Genomic DNA, 17471 nt, shown 5'->3' with positions numbered 1-17471 from the left:
GTTAATGCGTCTACAGTTATTTACCCATTTATAGAGGTGAGTAATGTTACTGGATCAGTTGAGGGTAAACACCTTGCTCAAGGGTGGGATTGGAACCTGTGACCTTTGGAGCCGAAGGCGGCAGCAGCGCTACGCGCAGCTCCGTTCCTTTAAACACGGAACCTAACCGTTACCCGCCGTTCTAAGATTTCACCTCCGTCGTCATGCATTTGCTACGGGTTCTTTCAGAAAATAGGTGTCAAATAAAGCATGTACCTTATTACCCCATCTTGTAGGAATCCAGGAGGCTGTTCTGTATTAATAAAAAGAAAATATTTTGATCCACTAGATGGCAGGAAACTGCTCTGGCTCTCAGCATTGTCAGTCAGTCCATGTCCACGTCCTGTCCTGTCTGTTTACTGTCTTGTACCGTGTTCTGTGCTGCACCGTGGTCTCCGGAGAAACGACACGTCGTTCCACCGTATACAAGCTATATAGAGGAATGGCAGAAACGACTCGAACCTGAACGCACGGGTGTCACGCGAAAGGGGTCTTGTGTCCGCGCTCTTCGGCAAGCTGGGGACGCTGAGGTGCGAGGCGGCGGTTTTGAGGGGTTATGGAAGATTAGGATGCCTCGAGCGGTTTAATTTTTACAGAATGCATTTAAAAAAAAAAAAAAAAAAGTGAAGTTGCAATCATTCTTTTCCTGACCTCTGAATGCGGAACAGGAAATGGAATGAGGAAGGCCTAGCAGGAGATGTTTTTCAGTACGGGCCTCTAACTTCCTCTGTGTTGCTCTAGTTATAAAACCCTCCTTGTTAAATGAACTAAGCAAAAGGGTACGCCTGCACGCGCTCCCCTCTTTTACGGTTTACTTCCGACGCATTGTGCCAGGTATTGAAGCAAACGTCGAGCACCGTGTCAGAGGGAGTCTCTGTAAAGCTCCTTCTGCGCTGTGTCTTCAGCTGCAGGGTCCAGACGGACTGAAGCTAAACGAAAGAGGACAAAAACTGTTCCTTTCAAATGCCTTGCAGCTGCTCAACTTACAACACGCACATAAATAATTGACAGAAAAGTGTGCCGTTGCCTCTATGCTATCCAGAGTGATGAAAGTAACGAGTCTCTGTTACGTGCAAGTTTTCATTTTAATTTACGTTATGCATTATTTGTAGTTATATTAGGGCAACTGTCAGATATGGAAATTCACTCACTCACTGTCCATAACTGTTTATCCTAAAGCAGGGTAGAGTGTGTAGCGCCTGTCCCAGAAGCACTGGGCACTGTACTAGTCAGGGTAAACCAGGGTAGGGTCTCAGTGCATCGTAATGACATATGGAAACACACACACACACAGTCTGAAACTGCTTGTCCCATACAGGGTCGCGGCAAACCAGAGCCTAACCCGGCAACACAGGGCTCAAGGCGGGAGGGGACACACCCAGGATGGGACGCCAGTCCATTGCAAGGCACACCAAGCGGGACTCGAACCCCAGACCCACCCGAGAGCAGAACCTGGCCAAACCTGCTGTGTCACCACACCCCCTCATCTGGAACAATTTTTTTAAAATTAATTTTTATATAAACTTCTTTCTATTACACACACACACTTTCTGAACCACTTGTCCCATACGGGGTCACGGGGAGCCAGAGCCTAACCTGGCAACACAGGGCATAAGGCTGGAGAGGGAGGAGACACACCCAGTATAGGACACCAGTCCATCGCAAGGCACCCCAAGCGGGACTCGAACCCCAGACCCACCGGAGAGCAGGACCCGGTCCAACCCACTGCGCCACTACGCCCCCCTCATCTGGAACAATTTTTTTTAAATTAATTTTTATATGGACTTCTTTCTATTACTTTCATAGGAAATACACACACACACACATTATCAGAACCGCTTGTCCCATACGGGGTCACGGGGAACCGGAGCCTACCCGGGAACACAGGGGCGTAAGGCCGGAGGGGGAGGGGACACACCCAGGACGGGACGCCAGTCCGTCGCAAGGCACCCCAAGCGGGACTCGAACCCCAGACCCACCGGAGAGCAGGACCCGGTCCAACCCACTGCGCCACTACGCCCCCCTCATCTGGAACAATTTTTTTTAAATTAATTTTTATATGGACTTCTTTCTATTACTTTCATAGGAAATAGGTTGCATTATTATGTTGGGCCCTGAGTGATGTTATAACTGAACTTCCAGTCAGACACTTTGTTGAGTGGATTGTTCAGTCCATCTTCTGAAGCAGGGGTGTTCAATCTTTATTTTCCAAGGGCCACAATCACTTCTGTGAACTGATTTGAGAGTCAAACTTGTAAAAATCATAGTAAATGACATGCTGACTCTTAAATGTCTCTATGATACATATTTATTCAAAATTCTTAAATTATATTTTATTTAGGTGCAGTGAGTATTCAAGTATGTGACTTACTAGAATTAATGGCAGGTCTGGTATATGTTGATGGATATGTGGGATCTAGAGAATGATTATGACTGGACCCTGTAGCGTTGTGAGTTGAATAGCTTCTGTTGCTGAATTTCTTCTGTTGATATGATGCACTTTTTGCCTTGTTCTTCGAGATGTTTGTCACTTTTGATAAAGGCAGCTGCTAATAGGGCAGCATGGTGGCACAACAAATACTGTTGCTGTTTCACAGCACCTGGGTGGTGCAAGAGGACATGGGTTTCGTACCTGCTCAGTCTATGTTGAGTTTGCGTGTTCTCCCTGTATCTGCGTAGGTTTCTTCTGGGTGCTCTGGTTTCCTCCCAAAGACATGCTGTTCAGGTTCTCCCATAGTGTGTGAGTGACAGAGAGAGTGTGTTCCACTGATGTATGGATGAGTGACCCATTGTAAGCAGTGTATCTAGCAGTGTAAGTCACCGCGGTGAATAAGGTGTGTGGGCTGGTAACACTACGTAGAGTTCATTGGAAGTCACTTTGCAGAAAAGCGTCTGCTAAATAAATGTAGTAGCCCTCATGCAGACTGAATTTGTTATGATATCGCCTGTGAAATGGACAGTAGGGTGTCAGAACTATGCAACGGGTGGAGCTGAAGCAAGGCACAGCATGACACACTAATACAGGAAGCCTGTCCACCATAATGCTGCTGTGGCTGCGTGCTTCTACAAGCAGCTTCAGGTCATGTGGGAACCCAGCTGCTTGGACAGCATGCCTGACCCACAAGTGTCATATGATCGGCGCGGAGTGCCATGATTTACATCAGACAGGCGTAACTCGTATAAACACGTGACATGGCAGACAAGTCGAGGCAGTGCAAGCTTTGTTATTCACTGTTTCGCCTTCCATCGTTGCTGCTAGAGATAAACCACAAATGAATAATTCAGGGAGGCTGACTTCGAAATATTTTTAAAACGTACGAGACACGCGAAACACTATTGGCTGCACGAACACGGCAGCGGCCAGAGTGTCAGTGTTTTGTGTGCAATGTACACATGCAGCAAATGACTTTTTTTACATGCATCTGCTGTAGAGGAACTGCTGCAGGTTGTTTACCCAACTGACTTGCAAGAGTATATATAGTTGGCAGGCATTTAATGTGGCCTCGTAAGCACTTTCCCGTGCTTCTTAAGTTTCTTGCCGTCTCTCTTTCATGTTGACGGGCAGTCGGCAGGTGTGCAGTGACTCATATCTATATTTGTCAAGGTCTGTTCTATGAAACATTGCATTGCTCTGCACTGTGAGATGTTACACGTTACACTGCCCAAGGAGGGTATAGTTTGAGCGTGGTGTTCCCAGCTACTCCTAGAAAGACATACTATGGGTTATTAAATCTCGCTTTTTCTCTTTGGTTGCTGGATGGTTATTGATGTGTCTTTTCATTTTACGGTCCTTGTATGGTGCATCTGCAACCACGATGAACACAGTTCCAGGAAGAAACCAAAAAGAGCAACCATTAAAATTCTCAAAAACTTTGATGAGATATAAACAAACAATATATGTACTTAAGCAGTCAAGTAATTCCTAAAGACCAAATTTTCAGGTTTGATATACATATCAAATCTGATATATATAAATATGAAAGCCTCAAGACTGAACATAACCCACAACCAGACCCAGAGGACGAGCACACAAAGACCGGCCCCCCATGGAATGTTGACCGCCTTTGATTTCAAACATGAACTCAGTACATATTATTTTCCCATTCGGCAAACACTTCACTCCTGGACTCTGTTCCTATTAATATTTCATGTTTGAGCTGTACATTGTTTAACTGTGATAGGAATAGAACATGTGACTTGAGGCAGCAGTCTATGGTTGAATGCAATGCAGATAAGTGGAGAAAATGACTCATTTCAAACATTCCTGTCTTCTGATCATAATCATTCTCATAAAGTGATCCCTGGAGATGTGACATTTACATGAGCAATCTTACTCACTGCATGGTAATGGCATAAAAGGAAAAACTGATAACAGAAAATCATAATTGCTTCACAGTGTGGGATCGGGGTGCAATGCAGGCCCAGAGGAACTGTGTCTAATTAAACAAATTCTAACGATATCTATAGAACATCTGGCTTATGGCTGGTTTTGGCAACGACCTGTTAATAAATAGTACTGCCCAGCACATGGTTCGGATTGCTGGGTTTAGAGTTAATTATTTAAAAGCCGAGCCGAGATGAAGAAATTACAGGCTACTGGTTAACACGCTGAATTTCAAGAGGTTCCAGGTTCAAATGTAAACACAGAACCTGCTATTGATGTGTTAGACTGCTGAGCGTATGCCGCATACGTGAACTTGTGACAAAATGCTTGCTGGTTTAAGACTAAAGAGGTTCTGTGTTCTACTTAACCTAAAATTGCTCTTGTAAAATAGTCACAAAAACCACTCACGCATCGACATCACACATTTCTTTCTGAAACCGAAGGTACTTTGGAGAGTTGCGATAAAACCAGAAATTGAAAAATCAAATGCGGCGCTATGACTCCCACCCAAGTGCAATCATACCGTATGATAAATTATTTGTGCTGGGTCAGATGTTGCAGAAGTTAATCTGTCAGTTGCCACCAAAGCACTTTATTCATCTAACCCAGGTCCGAGAAAACTGGAGGAGGAGATGAACTACATGCAACTCAGTTACAATCACACAGTAATGGCTGATTTAAGATGCACGCAGTGTAACCGTTAGGGATGTGACTTACAACACAAGGGCTGCCAGTTGATGCCCACCTCACTGCTACTGCTGTGTTACTCCTGACCAAAGCACTTACTTGGAATTCTTCCAGAAAAAGCCAAGCACTCACACGGGTCACATATTGAAAATTGCTTGGGATAGAATTGCACACTCAGCAAGAGATTAATAATGAATGGTTGTCCATATTTCCATAAGGTTATACATCCTCCTTGTATATTTTATTATATCCTATTAAATTTTATACGATTTCATGCTTTAGGGGGGAGTGGAAGCCCGCAGCACTGGCTGGGAGATCGGGGATGTGGACGTAGGTTCTTATCAGGCAGTGGCGTATCCGCAGTTGGTGCTGTCTGTCTGCTGAGACCAGTTACATATAAATAAACAGCAAAAAGGTCTGGAAAATCCCCACCTTCCCAACTAGCCAGGATTAGAGACTCCTATCTTTATCGGCCATTGCAAAATCCAGCGAACCCATCTTCCAACAACAATAACACTTTAATTTGCTGATCTGGAACAATGGTGGCCAAGCTGGCAACGACATAACTTTTGAGGGGGACTAAAAATAGTAGCAACAATGCACTTAATATACAGTTAATATGAGGGATAGGCACATTTCCTATCTTTAAATTACATTGTGGCCCACATTATGCCACCATCCTTAAATACAAATTTCACACATTAAATATTCCAAAAAGACACTAGACTGTGAATTTAAAACCTAGAAAATAGAATTCATTTTCACGATGCAAGTTCTTGCATGTTTTTCACACACACACACACACATTTTCAGAACCGCTTGTCCCTTACGGGGTCACGGGGAACCGGAGCCTACCCGGCAACACAGGGCGTAAGGCCGGAGGGGGAAGGGGACACACCCAGGACGGGACGCCAGTCCGCCGCAAGGCACCCCAAGCGGGACTAGAACCCCAGACCCACTGGAGAGCAGGACTGCGGTCCAACCCACTGCGCCACCGCACCCCTGCATGTTTTTCATTCACGGTATATCTGAAATTGTATGCCGTTGGTGAAAAGGTTCATAAGAATATGGCTATAATTATGTTTTAGGCCTCCAACCTGACAGGGTTTGTAAGATCCCAGGAGAGGGCTGCTGTTGTACCATAGAGAGAGCAGTGCTGAACCTGGATTGTGCTGGTAGACACATCTGGATGAAAAATGGGTAAACATGGGCAAAAATCCAAGTGACACAACATAAAAGGCTGCAGTAATAATAAGGTAGACGAACCTGGCACTAAAAGCTGCAGAGCTGGGACAACTTCAAACTGGCGAATTAATTTAAAAAAAAAAATCTTTTCTACAGTAGAATAAGGGAATTGCACTAAATCAGGTTCATGTTCTCTGATAAACAGCAATAGCCTATTGAATAGGACACATCATGCATTCCAAACCCTTTCGGTGTGTGTTAGGGTTAGCCCGCGGGTTAAATGCCCCTTTTAACTGTTTAAATGTTCTCGGGGCTCGTGATCGCTGCGCGTCTCCGCACAGATGTGTCGCGACACGCTCTGCGCGCTCCACAGCCGCCCGCCCGCCCCGCGCGCCACTGAAGCTCGAGACGCGGCGCCGCGCAGTGCCCGCCGACACACACAGGGGGGGCGATGGAGCGGGACGTGTCTCGCCTGTAGCGCCTCTCCGAGGGGACAGGGCACGGCGGGACACCGGCGTGGGACACCGCGGGACCCCGCGCGCACGGCACTCCGCGCTCCTCCGCGAGCCTCCTTCCATTGATGTGCCCGTTAAATAAAGAGTCACAGGGAAGCCAGAGAGAAAGAGGCGGCCGACATGACTTCGGTGTGGAAGAGGCTGCAGCGCGTGGGCAAGAAAGCCTCCAAGTTCCAGTTCGTGGCGTCCTACCACGAGCTCACCGTGGAGTGCACCAAGAAGTGGTGAGTGCGTGCGTGGCCGTGCGTGGCCGCGCGTGTCCGCTGCGAGCCGACTGTTCGTGTGACCGATGTCCCAGCCTGCCCTGTTCTCGGACAACTTTCTTTTTCACGGGGCGTTTCCCCCCCCGCGGGGAACTAAGCGTGTGTCGCGCGCGCTGCTTGCGGGTTCGTTCTGTGCGGTGCTGCTGCTGCTCGGAAGAGTCGCGCTATAAGCGATCCGGCGTCTCGGGGACACGCACGCAGGCGACGCGTTTCGCTGCGACGAGGCGTTTTGCGCACTTGAGCGGGGATGCGCGCGTTATTTCGGACGTGAGCGCACTTCCGCGTGGCTGTCAGTGTCGGTGGAGCGGCGCTCGCGCTGGCTGGGGATCGGCGAGCGCGCGCTCCTCACCTGTGGGGCCCAGGCTCGTGTCCTTCGTCCTTCCTCACGTCTTCTTCGCACTGAATCGTTGCAGACTGCTGACACAAGTGACATTTATGTTTGGCAGCGCTTTGGAAAAGCTCTCAGCTTATTAGCTGTTGAATTAACAAGGCTGTCAGGATTTGGACAGTTATTAAAAATCCTACGACTTATCTGTCCCAGCTTATGCTGGTGTGAAGCAGTGTTGCGTGGGTGCACATCACATCCACAGCAGGTGCACACAATCACAGCTGCAGTCTGCTGTCACTCATAGTGAAAAAAACACTGACTGAAATTATTATGGTTGTGCATAATATTTGGCAGCAGGTATTGGAATAGATGTCATCAAAAGGACCTGGGCTCAGGTGTCCACTCCCCCTGCAGTGCCCTGATCAAGGTGCTTTCCTTGAATTGCTCCAGTAAAAATTACCCAGCCGTATAAATGGATAAATAAATGGAAGTATCTTAGCTGATAAACCTGACGTTTCAAAGTAAGTTGCTTTGGACAAAGGTGCCAGATAAATAATAATTAAGTGGCGGTCAGACCATGGAGAGATGCTTGATTTTAACATCTTTTTTTTTAACAGCTGCTCAAAAGCGTTGTAATAATTAGAATAGAATTACAAGGTGAATATTAACTTGTTAATATTATTGGTATCATAAGAGCTTTCCTATAAGGAACTGCTCATTCAATTATTAACCGATACCTTTCACCAATACAACTTACAACTTTTCCTTTGTACAATAAGCAATTTACAATTATTTCCAGTTAATAATTATTTAGTTCAGGTGAAGTATCTTCCTGGGGAGTGTGGTGGTGGAATGGGTTTGACCGTGTCCTCCTCTTGGGTGGGTCTGGGGTTTGAGTCCTGCCTGGGGTGCCCTGCGATGGACTGATGTCCTGTCCTGGGTGTGTCCCCTCCCCCTTCAGCCTTATGCCCTGTGTTGCCGGGTTAGGCTCTGGTTCACTGTGACCCTGCTTGGGACAAGTGGTTTCAGACAGTGTGTGTGTGAGTACTTTCATCATGGAAACTGCTTCAAGAGTTTGGTTCTTGTTATGGGCTGGTCCTCAAAACTTACAGTCAGCAGTAGGATGTTACCTGTGTTTGTCAATAGAAAACAGGCCTTTTTCCACATCAGTGGATGCTGATCTTATGTGAGCCGTACGGTGGCTCTACATGGGAGCGTGCACTGTAGCGCTCTTAAACACATTGCCCTTTGCTGTCAGAGACTGAGATTCTATTTTCACCTTGGGCTGTCCCATGCAACTTTGTGGCAGAAGTCAGAAATGAACCCAAGGGGGTAGGGAGGGCAAATTTGGAAGTGTTACGGTGCCAGATGCTAATCCGATGTCCCCTTCAATGCCTGTGAGTCTGAAAGTCGTAGAAAGCCTAACCGACCATGTCCTTTTGGGAATGGGCTTCAAGGACATTGTTTTTTCTGTCATAGACTTGGGTTCAATTTCCATAATGCCTATCCAGACCTGACCTGCTGCAGTATGTTTCTTGTCATTATTATTTTTGTGAGGACAATATTTTTGTACTTTTGAATTCTCTACATTTATGTAATACAAGGGAAAAAAAATTAACAGTATTTACTATAATTTTTCAAACATTCATTTCTTCTCTAAGCACTTAAGGATCTACCAAGTTAATGAAAGAGTGAAGTGCACACACACTTGCTGAAGCCACTTGTCCTAAGCAGGGTCACAGCAAGCCGGAGCCTAACCCGGCATCACAGAGCATAAGGCGGAAGGGACACACCCAGGATGGGATACCAGTCCATCACAAGGCACCCCAAGCAGGACTCGAACCCCAGACCCACCAGAGAGCAGAACCTGGCCAAACTCACTGCTCCACTGTATTACCATATCCTCCTACTCAGAATTACTCAAGTAAAAATTACATTGCTCTATAAATGTGCAAATTATTATGTGCAAAAGTCTTATTATTAAAGTAAATTAAGACTGTAAAATGGTTTAGAGAAAAGCATCAGATGGAAAAATTATTACATCTTCTATGTGAGGTTTACCTTAATAACTGATTGTGACTTGTGAGTCTTGTGGTGGAAAATAGTTCTCCATGTTGCCTTGTGTTTTAAACATTATTAAATTTCTCTACATAGTTAAAAAAATTTATTGCCTTCTGTAATTTTCTTAAATATTGTAATTAATGTTTGTTACATGTTTTTGCTGTGTTGAATGACTGCTCTGAGCTGATAAGTGTGGACAAGAGTTGTGTTTTGGGTTGACTGCATGTGTGTAGCTGTACCAACTGCTCTGTTTTTTTCAAGGCTACATCAAGGACATGTATGGAAGCAAAGTGACTGCATGAGAGGCAAAAATATTTTATTCCTGAATAAAAAGCCCTTTTTTTTGAAAAAAGTTTGTTTTATGGGGACTCTGTTACATGAGGGAGGAGTGTACGGAAAGACCACCTAATACACATAACCTTGTGCACAAAACCTGCGTAGTGAAAAAAGTAAGAAGGTCCGATGAATCATCTTTTATTGTTTTTCCGACATCCATACAGGTTTACGTTTGTAGAAAGCTGAAGGCTGCTTTTAATCAACATTGTCTGCTGCAAACTGATAACATAGTGTTGGAGCCGTAATGGCATCATCTCGTAGGGTTCTATAATTGCTTGATTAGGTAAAGACCAAGGAATGTGAAGACAAAGGCTTTCTAGGTGACTACGTGAAGAAATAAAGTATGTTGGCTCAAACATGGTTTCTTCAGAACGTTTGCTCATCTCCAAGATGATACTAACCCGGACACTGCTCAACAGATCACAATGATCATGTCCACTCTGAAGTCCAGCGCCATCCATGGCTTTCCTAACCAGCAGATCCATACAGATTTTTGTAAAGTTGTGAAGGACAGAGTGCAGAGCAGATTAACCGCACACTTTTGTTTCTTGAAGAATGATCAAATGTCCCACCACATACAACTCAGGACTCGTATGACAGCATTCCAAAAAAGGACTGAATCTGCTTTGAAGACAAAGGGTGGCCTTACTTATTAGGTACTTGATAATCATACTGTATGTCGTTCAGTGTGTCTCATATTCCGTATTCTCATGTTCCTTCCGCTCCAGTATATTATGTTCAGCAGGGTGAATGAACCACTTGAAATGTTATTCTAACAGTTCTGCAAGAAGTCCTGTTTCCAGGACTGTAAGCAAATACACAAAAACTTAAAACTAGCAATTAAAAATCCATACACATTAAAGAAACAACGTTTTTAATAATGTCATTGGGTTTGCCTTTATTTTGTTTGGAGGTTGTTTGGAAACCTGACTACACTGCTGCAGTATTTTGACATACTTTACATAGTGAAGTAGCAGGACGAGTGGACTGTTTTACGTTGCTAGGTAGCAAGAATTTGCAAAATGTGATTCAACTCATCCAGCTGTGCAGCCGATCTGATTGCAGAACTAAGAGTATTAGCCCATTTCATAAGGCATACTAGTGGTTTTAATCATATTCACCTTGAGTAACCGTTTGTTCCCTACCAGCAGAACGATCTGAGAAGTTGTTGCACAAATATGGGTACTTTTTCATTGACTGACACAAAATACAATCAAGGCGGTGTTTAAAGAATGCCATTTGTGGTGTGTCACTTACGGAGGAAACCCACACAGACTCAGGGAGAACATGCAGACTCCACACACATCAAGTGGGGATTGAGTCCACAGCCTCTTCCGTCATGTAGGTGTTGTGAGGCAGCAGTGCTTCTTTCTGCATGAAAAGCTAAACCCTTTTGTAAAATTGTAAACCATGGGAGTTGCCTATGGGCTAATAAGAATAAAATGGCAATAATATAGCAATGCCATGAAGGTTTTTTAAATTGTGAAATGATGTTAGGCACATTTTATAGGTAGTAGTGATTCTGATGGTTGAAACACAATAAAGGGAAGAGGAAGGCAAAGTGATCAGTTGGTAGCATAGTGGTTAGAGGTGCTGCCTTTGGACCTAAAGGTTGTGTGTTTGAATCCCACTTCTGGTACCCAGCAGTATGCTTTCTCTAAATGACTCCTGTGAAATTAACCCCCTGTATAAAGTAGGTAATATAACATTGTAAATTTCCCTGGAGAAATGCATCAGCTTAATGAACACATGTAAACCTGAATGACTTCATTCACTAATCAGCAGTGACCCTATGCTGTAGAAAAGTGGTGTGAGTGTTACTACATGTTGGTCAGCTACCTGGACAAGGGAGTGGGTTTGGTCTTCAACATTGTTGTCATCTACTTGTGATGGGCCTATACTTCTGTATTGGATAATTGAGTTTCTTCATCCCCACCACTACTTCAAGGGAAAGGAAGAACAAAGTCCAAACAAATTTTATGGCATGCAGATATTAATTTATTTACTTATTTATTTAAACCCTAGCACTAAGCACACGGGAACCTCCCTTCTCTTTTATTCAAGCTGTCAGTCTGAGAGTTTATTGAGTCCTTTGAATAGCTGATTCACCGGACTTGGGCCTTGTTTCCCCTTACCAAGCTGTGCACTTGTCAGTCTTGTAGAGTAGATGTGGACAGGCTGAAGACTGCCACAGTATACTGAAGTACTCTACATACTAACTAGCTACCTAACTGTACTCGCTTTACCAGGTATCGGTGTTTGCTAGAAATCTATAACTTTATAAAATCTCAAAGGAAATGCTACCTGTTATAGCAGTTTTTAAATATTGCATAAAGGTGTTTTCAGCAAGTGATCACATATGATCCCGTTTCATATGCAGATCATGCCATTAAACATTTTCGACTTGAAAGATTTTCTGCTACAAAATGGTCTGCTGCTAAGCTGCTAAGTCACATATCTCATGTTACAATTTCTGGCACCTGCCACCTCACACGGAATAAAGCACATGATTGTAGCTATACCCAATAATAGCGCCATGTGTTTAGAAAACAGAGACCAATATAGTAACTCCTGCAAGGATAAGTGGACCAATATGAGAATGATGAGCAAAATGCCGTTGGCGCCCTAGAAGTCCAGGCACAGCAGTGCTAATGGACGGTTTAGGACTCGTAAAATGTGCTGAAATGCTGAAGCAGAGAACAGGGTGACATATCTCTGTGTTTTTGTGACTCCCATCCGCACATCTGCTCAGTTTCTCTTTTTGTTCCATCCTTCTTTGTGCAAGTTGTCTGCAGCACAGAGAAAGAGAGGTTGTTGCAGATGTACTTCTGAATTAGTCACTCTTCCCTTTGCCATGTCCTGCTTTTCCAGTAAATCTTTGTTGGTTTCATATGTATGTATTTAACAGCTTTGGGGCTGATTGCAGAAAGGGAAACTGAAATGCCACATTTACTCATGCTTTTCTCCAAAGAAACCTAGAATAATAGTTGGCCTACAATTTTTTACCCATTTGTACAGCAGGGCTGTTTTACTGGAACAATTTAGGGTAGGTACCTTGCTCAAGGGTACTACAGCTAGAAGTGGGATTGAACCTGCAACCTTGGGATCCAAAGGCAGTGGCTGTAACTACTACACTACCAGCTGTGCCCAGATGCCTGGGCTCAGCAAAAAAGTCAAAAGAACATGAATGAATGAAAACATTTGACCTATGAAAGAGAAAAAAAATATCAGCATTACCAGCCAACAACACTACTGTTAGATTACCGGTATATTTTTGTTGTCTTGATTGTTGATTCTAGTGTTATACCCCAAGTTCCTGCTTTGAAATTTGGAGGCTAAATGATCTTATATAGCATGGTAATGCTGCAGAAAGTGTTGTCATACCCCTGTTGCAGGTAGTATCACTGGGTGGGAGAAGTGATGGCAGAATAGATCACAAATGTTGACTAATAACGTATGTTTGTATATACTGTATGATGTCAGTCATGAGTGCCTTACCGGTATAGTACTGTGCTTTTCTTTCGACACTATGAGTCATGGTCTGTTTTTTATGTTGATATCTGTGGATGCACACATACTGTAAAAGATTAAAAACAATAGTTAAATTGCATAATAACTGATTTTAACCATTCTGCGCAGATTGAGTTTACTGAGAAATGCAAACATGCAAATAATGTGCAATGTTTTGTTCTTATATTCACAACTGATAATCTAATTCTATTAGAAACAGTGCATGCAGATGTAAATGGAATGTTCATAGAATTAATGTTTCAGTAAACATTGCTCATTTTTTTCCTGTGAATTTTGAGTGAAACTGGAAGGTTGGCAGGGTTGAGTGCTGTGGATTTGGAATTATGATATTATTATTATTGTGCTGTATATTATTTGCTACATGATCCTTTGTGCAAAACAGTTTAAACTATTTATAACATTTATTGAGCTGGGATTGTTACTGGAGGAGCTAAGTGTAAGTGCCTTGTTCAAGAGTACCACAGTAGTAGCACTGACTGGAGCCTGAATGGTTACAAATCCTGGTACATGACTTACTTCCCTCAATGGAACCTCTTAGGTGAGGCCCATCTAGGTACATTGCACTGTGGTTAATATCAAGCTCTATACTGGTATGATGACATTTCTTCATAATTTTCCAGTAATTTTCATGCAACTTAGGACTGTTTAGATATGAACTAACAAAATAATACAAGCTGCAAACTGAAATTTAGAATCAAGAACACTTTCTTCGTTTTGTATGTCTTGATTGTCATCCCAGGTGGACCGTGTAACACAGGAAATATCTTAGATACTTTGCTGATTTTTTCTTTTTTTTTTTTTTGTCCACAAGTGGATACACAGTATGTGTGTTTCTTTATATTTTCTGTTTTTGGTCATTTCCTTAGAACACATTCAAGAATGTAAAAGCAAAAAAAAAAAAAAAGTGAAAAGCAGACCCAAGTTCATCCTGACATTGCGTGTTTAATAATTCATGTTTATGTGACTCCGTGTCTGTGTGATTGCAGGCAGCCAGACAAATTGAGAGTGGTGTGGACCAGGAGAAGCAGACGGATCTGTTCTAAAGTGAGTTGACTGCTGTGTGTGTAGTGCAACACAACACCAAGCTTTCACTGCAAAAATAATAATGCAAATGCAAATAAGTAGAGTTTAGAGCTCAGACTGGTGCCATATATTCTCTATATATTGTTGTGCTTTTATTCTTGGCCCTAAGAAAACAATGGAAAATGAATAGTAGACACACTGTGCTCTGGTCACAGAGGGACAGATTCACAAAGCAAATATTGACTCACCAGTGGATAAACAACTCTTGTGAGTGAACATCTGTAAGTGGCCACTGGTCCTGCCCTATCCTGTCACTTTTTGTGCTGCTGCTCATCTTTGTTTATATTTCAGCTCGCGTTTTACACTCTTTGCTCGTGTGTCTCACCAGCAGTATAGAGGACGGAGCTGTGTGATCAGTGCATGCACGTCTTAACATTTTCTCCACTGATGTATTTTAGATCAAGGTCAGCGGAACAAAAAGTGAAGTAGTTCTTTTCCTTTTTTTTGTGCATAAATTATGTGGAAGTACGTGATGTACGAACTTTTTTCCTTGTCCTTTTAAAATGCAGGCGCACAATATGTACAAACTGTACCGTTGCTCATCAGATATTCGCTATATAATGTCTGCATCTTATCAAGGTTACCGTGTTTTTGTTTGAATAAGGAGCTTCAATGTCTGTGTGGGTTGAAGTGTCTCTTGACCATCTTTTTTTGGGATCTGGTCTGTCCCCAGCTCCATGGCTGGCAGCCCGGGATCAAAAACCCATACAGGGGCACAGTAGTGTGGCAGGTGCCTGAAAATGTGGAACTCACAGTCACCCTATTTAAGGTATGATATTTCAGTCTCAGTGATTCATTACACTTCTGTGATGTCATCATTCACGCTCAGAGGCTTTCACATCGAAAGGGTCAGATCTACATTTGTAGTGGTCATTAGTATCACATGCGACACACACCATAGTGGTCTTGCTGGGTTATGAGCATAACCTTGGATTTTAAGTACCTAAGAGGCAGACCGTGTTGTGCTCTGCTGGTACTCACAGGAAAGTCAAGGGCTGGGGGTAACACCATGCTTGTAGGTCTTTAGTGTTCATGTGAGACACCTTGACTCCTACGCCAGTGGTTGGGTAAGGTATTGCATGGCATGAAGTAAAACACACTCCCATGGGTACATCTGATAACAGCCTGTATACTCTTATGACTTACAATCCTCTTCCAGGATGTCAACGCTGAAGAGTTTGAAGATAAAGACTGGACAGTTGTTATCGAGAATGTGAGTCTTTGCTTCTTTCTTACTTTGCTATCGTATAAAGGCTCATTGGAAGTATTCCAGGTCGTTGCTCTACCCTCGGATTTCAGCATCGCGTAGAAAAATCGACCCGGGAAAGGTGGTGTGGTGTGGTCAAGGGGACTTTGTGCTGATATTTCCAGCAATACGTCGGAAGTTTGCCTGTAGCTGAAAAAACTCGCTCCAGTTTGGGAGCCTCCGTGCTGTGTTTAGGATGTTTCCCTGGTGTTGCATACGGAGTATTGGCCACACACCTCCACCACAATGTACTGTTGACCAAGACAGTGTGTGAAAACTTGGACCGGAAAGCAGTGGACACATTACTAGCAGTGTAAATAGTATTAAATACCCTCAGATTTTCTAGTGCGACAAAAGGATCTTTTTCTGTGCACGAAGGGTACCTGGGATAAATGGGAGAAACAGTCAGCTAAGGAACATTTGTACGCCATTTTCCACAGGAATCGAGGGGCCGTCGCAAGCTGCTGGCTTGCGTAGAAGTAAACCTGAGAAAGTATGCCGGCGCCACGCCTACCCAGACAGAATTGATGCTGCAGCTGCGGCCGCTGTCGGTCAAAGTGGTGGAGGCCTCACTCAAGCTGTCTCTGTCATGCATCTTCCTCAAAGAGGGCAAGGCCACGTGAGTTCAGGAGCCTTTCGTTATCTTTCTTCACACGCACAGGAAGCAAGAGTCCAAACATACTAAAATGAGAAGTGAGCAGGAAATCATCTGTTAAGCACATTGGGTATTGTGCTTATGCTGACCAGATGACGCAAGAAAAAGCTGTTTTTGTCTTTTAGGTTCGACAGAGAACAGACCAACCAACATTATGATTTTGCTTTCCTCTAGATGGCTCTAAGATCAGTGTAGACTTTTTACATTTGTTGCAAAATGCAACACTGGATGCAAATGGAACAGGCTATTTAAATAGTGTATAGTAAGCATGGATCATGGGTTCTGGTGGGGTTAGGGGGTCATTCACGCTTGCTTTGAAAATAGCATTGTTTAATGAAATTAAATGTTAAAAATTAAAATATTACCATCTATGACAATCCTATGTAAAAGAATCAGTTTTCTTTTCGAGTACATATCGAGTACAGCATTTTCTCAAGTGTTCATGGACATGGGAGGAGTCCATAGGAGGACTTCATAATTTTCATCAGACTCTTAAAGGGGTCTCTGGCCAAGAAAAAGTTTGAACCTTTGGCCCAGATGAACTTAAGTCATTTAGCCGGAGAGTGTTAAGGCTTTGTGCATCAGTAGAGAGATGTCTCCTCTCGTCCCATACCTGCACAGTGATGAAGACATGCAGAGCCTGGCCAGTCTGATGAGCATGAAGCACTCTGACATCGGGAACCTGGAAGACTTCAACGAAAGCGACGAGGAGGAGGACAGAAAGCCAGTTGCTGGAGTTACTGGACTGATCATTGCAACACCAGGTAAGGTATCTAGGGGCGCTCTGTGGCTCATGGTGAACGGCCGCAGTGGTGCCACCTACAGATCAGAGAATGAGCTCAGTGCCCCAGGGGTCAGAGAGTGAGCACTGCTTCCAGATTGTCCATCCCAGTTATATCTTAATGCTCCTATTATGCTCTTGGTCTTTCATTTCCTTTTTCCTCTTCATTTCATCCTGTCCTTTGTTGCTCTCTCTTCCTCTCCTTTGTCCCTCTTTCTGGGCATCACCAACTCCTCTTGCAGCACAGAGGGTTCATGATCAGGAGTGGAGACCCGTGATGGTGACGTGCCCATCTGCACTAGGTAGTCTTCCCTTCTCTTTCCTCCCTGTACTGCTTAGGGGTATTGAACTCATCTGCTATTGTGTCATGTCTGTCT

At 43.8% G+C, this 17471-nt stretch overlaps 1 protein-coding gene across 10 annotated transcripts in view; it reads left to right on the top strand.

Annotated features, from left to right (window-relative positions):
* Positions 1–6680: 6680 nt before the first annotated feature.
* The window catches only part of ehbp1l1a (EH domain binding protein 1-like 1a), a 36439-nt gene continuing 25648 nt past the window's right edge, over positions 6681–17471 (top strand). For 8 of the 10 annotated variants that reach the window (XM_029257596.1, XM_018744428.2, XM_018744426.2 and 5 more), the window contains exons 1-7: positions 6681–7034; positions 14316–14373; positions 15086–15181; positions 15572–15625; positions 16099–16277; positions 16935–17077; positions 17337–17396. In XM_029257596.1, coding sequence (XP_029113429.1) covers positions 6931–7034; positions 14316–14373; positions 15086–15181; positions 15572–15625; positions 16099–16277; positions 16935–17077; positions 17337–17396 — 694 coding nt within the window. In that variant the 5' untranslated portion in view covers positions 6681–6930. The remainder of the gene's footprint in view (positions 7035–14315; positions 14374–15085; positions 15182–15571; positions 15626–16098; positions 16278–16934; positions 17078–17336; positions 17397–17471) is intronic. The other 2 variants (XM_029257597.1, XM_029257595.1) reach the window with 1 other exon arrangement.

This window comes from Scleropages formosus, chromosome 13 (genome assembly GCF_900964775.1).
Source record: "Scleropages formosus chromosome 13, fSclFor1.1, whole genome shotgun sequence".
In the NCBI taxonomy this organism is placed as follows: Eukaryota; Metazoa; Chordata; class Actinopteri; order Osteoglossiformes; family Osteoglossidae; genus Scleropages; species Scleropages formosus.
This window is presented reverse-complemented; position numbering and strand designations above follow the sequence as displayed.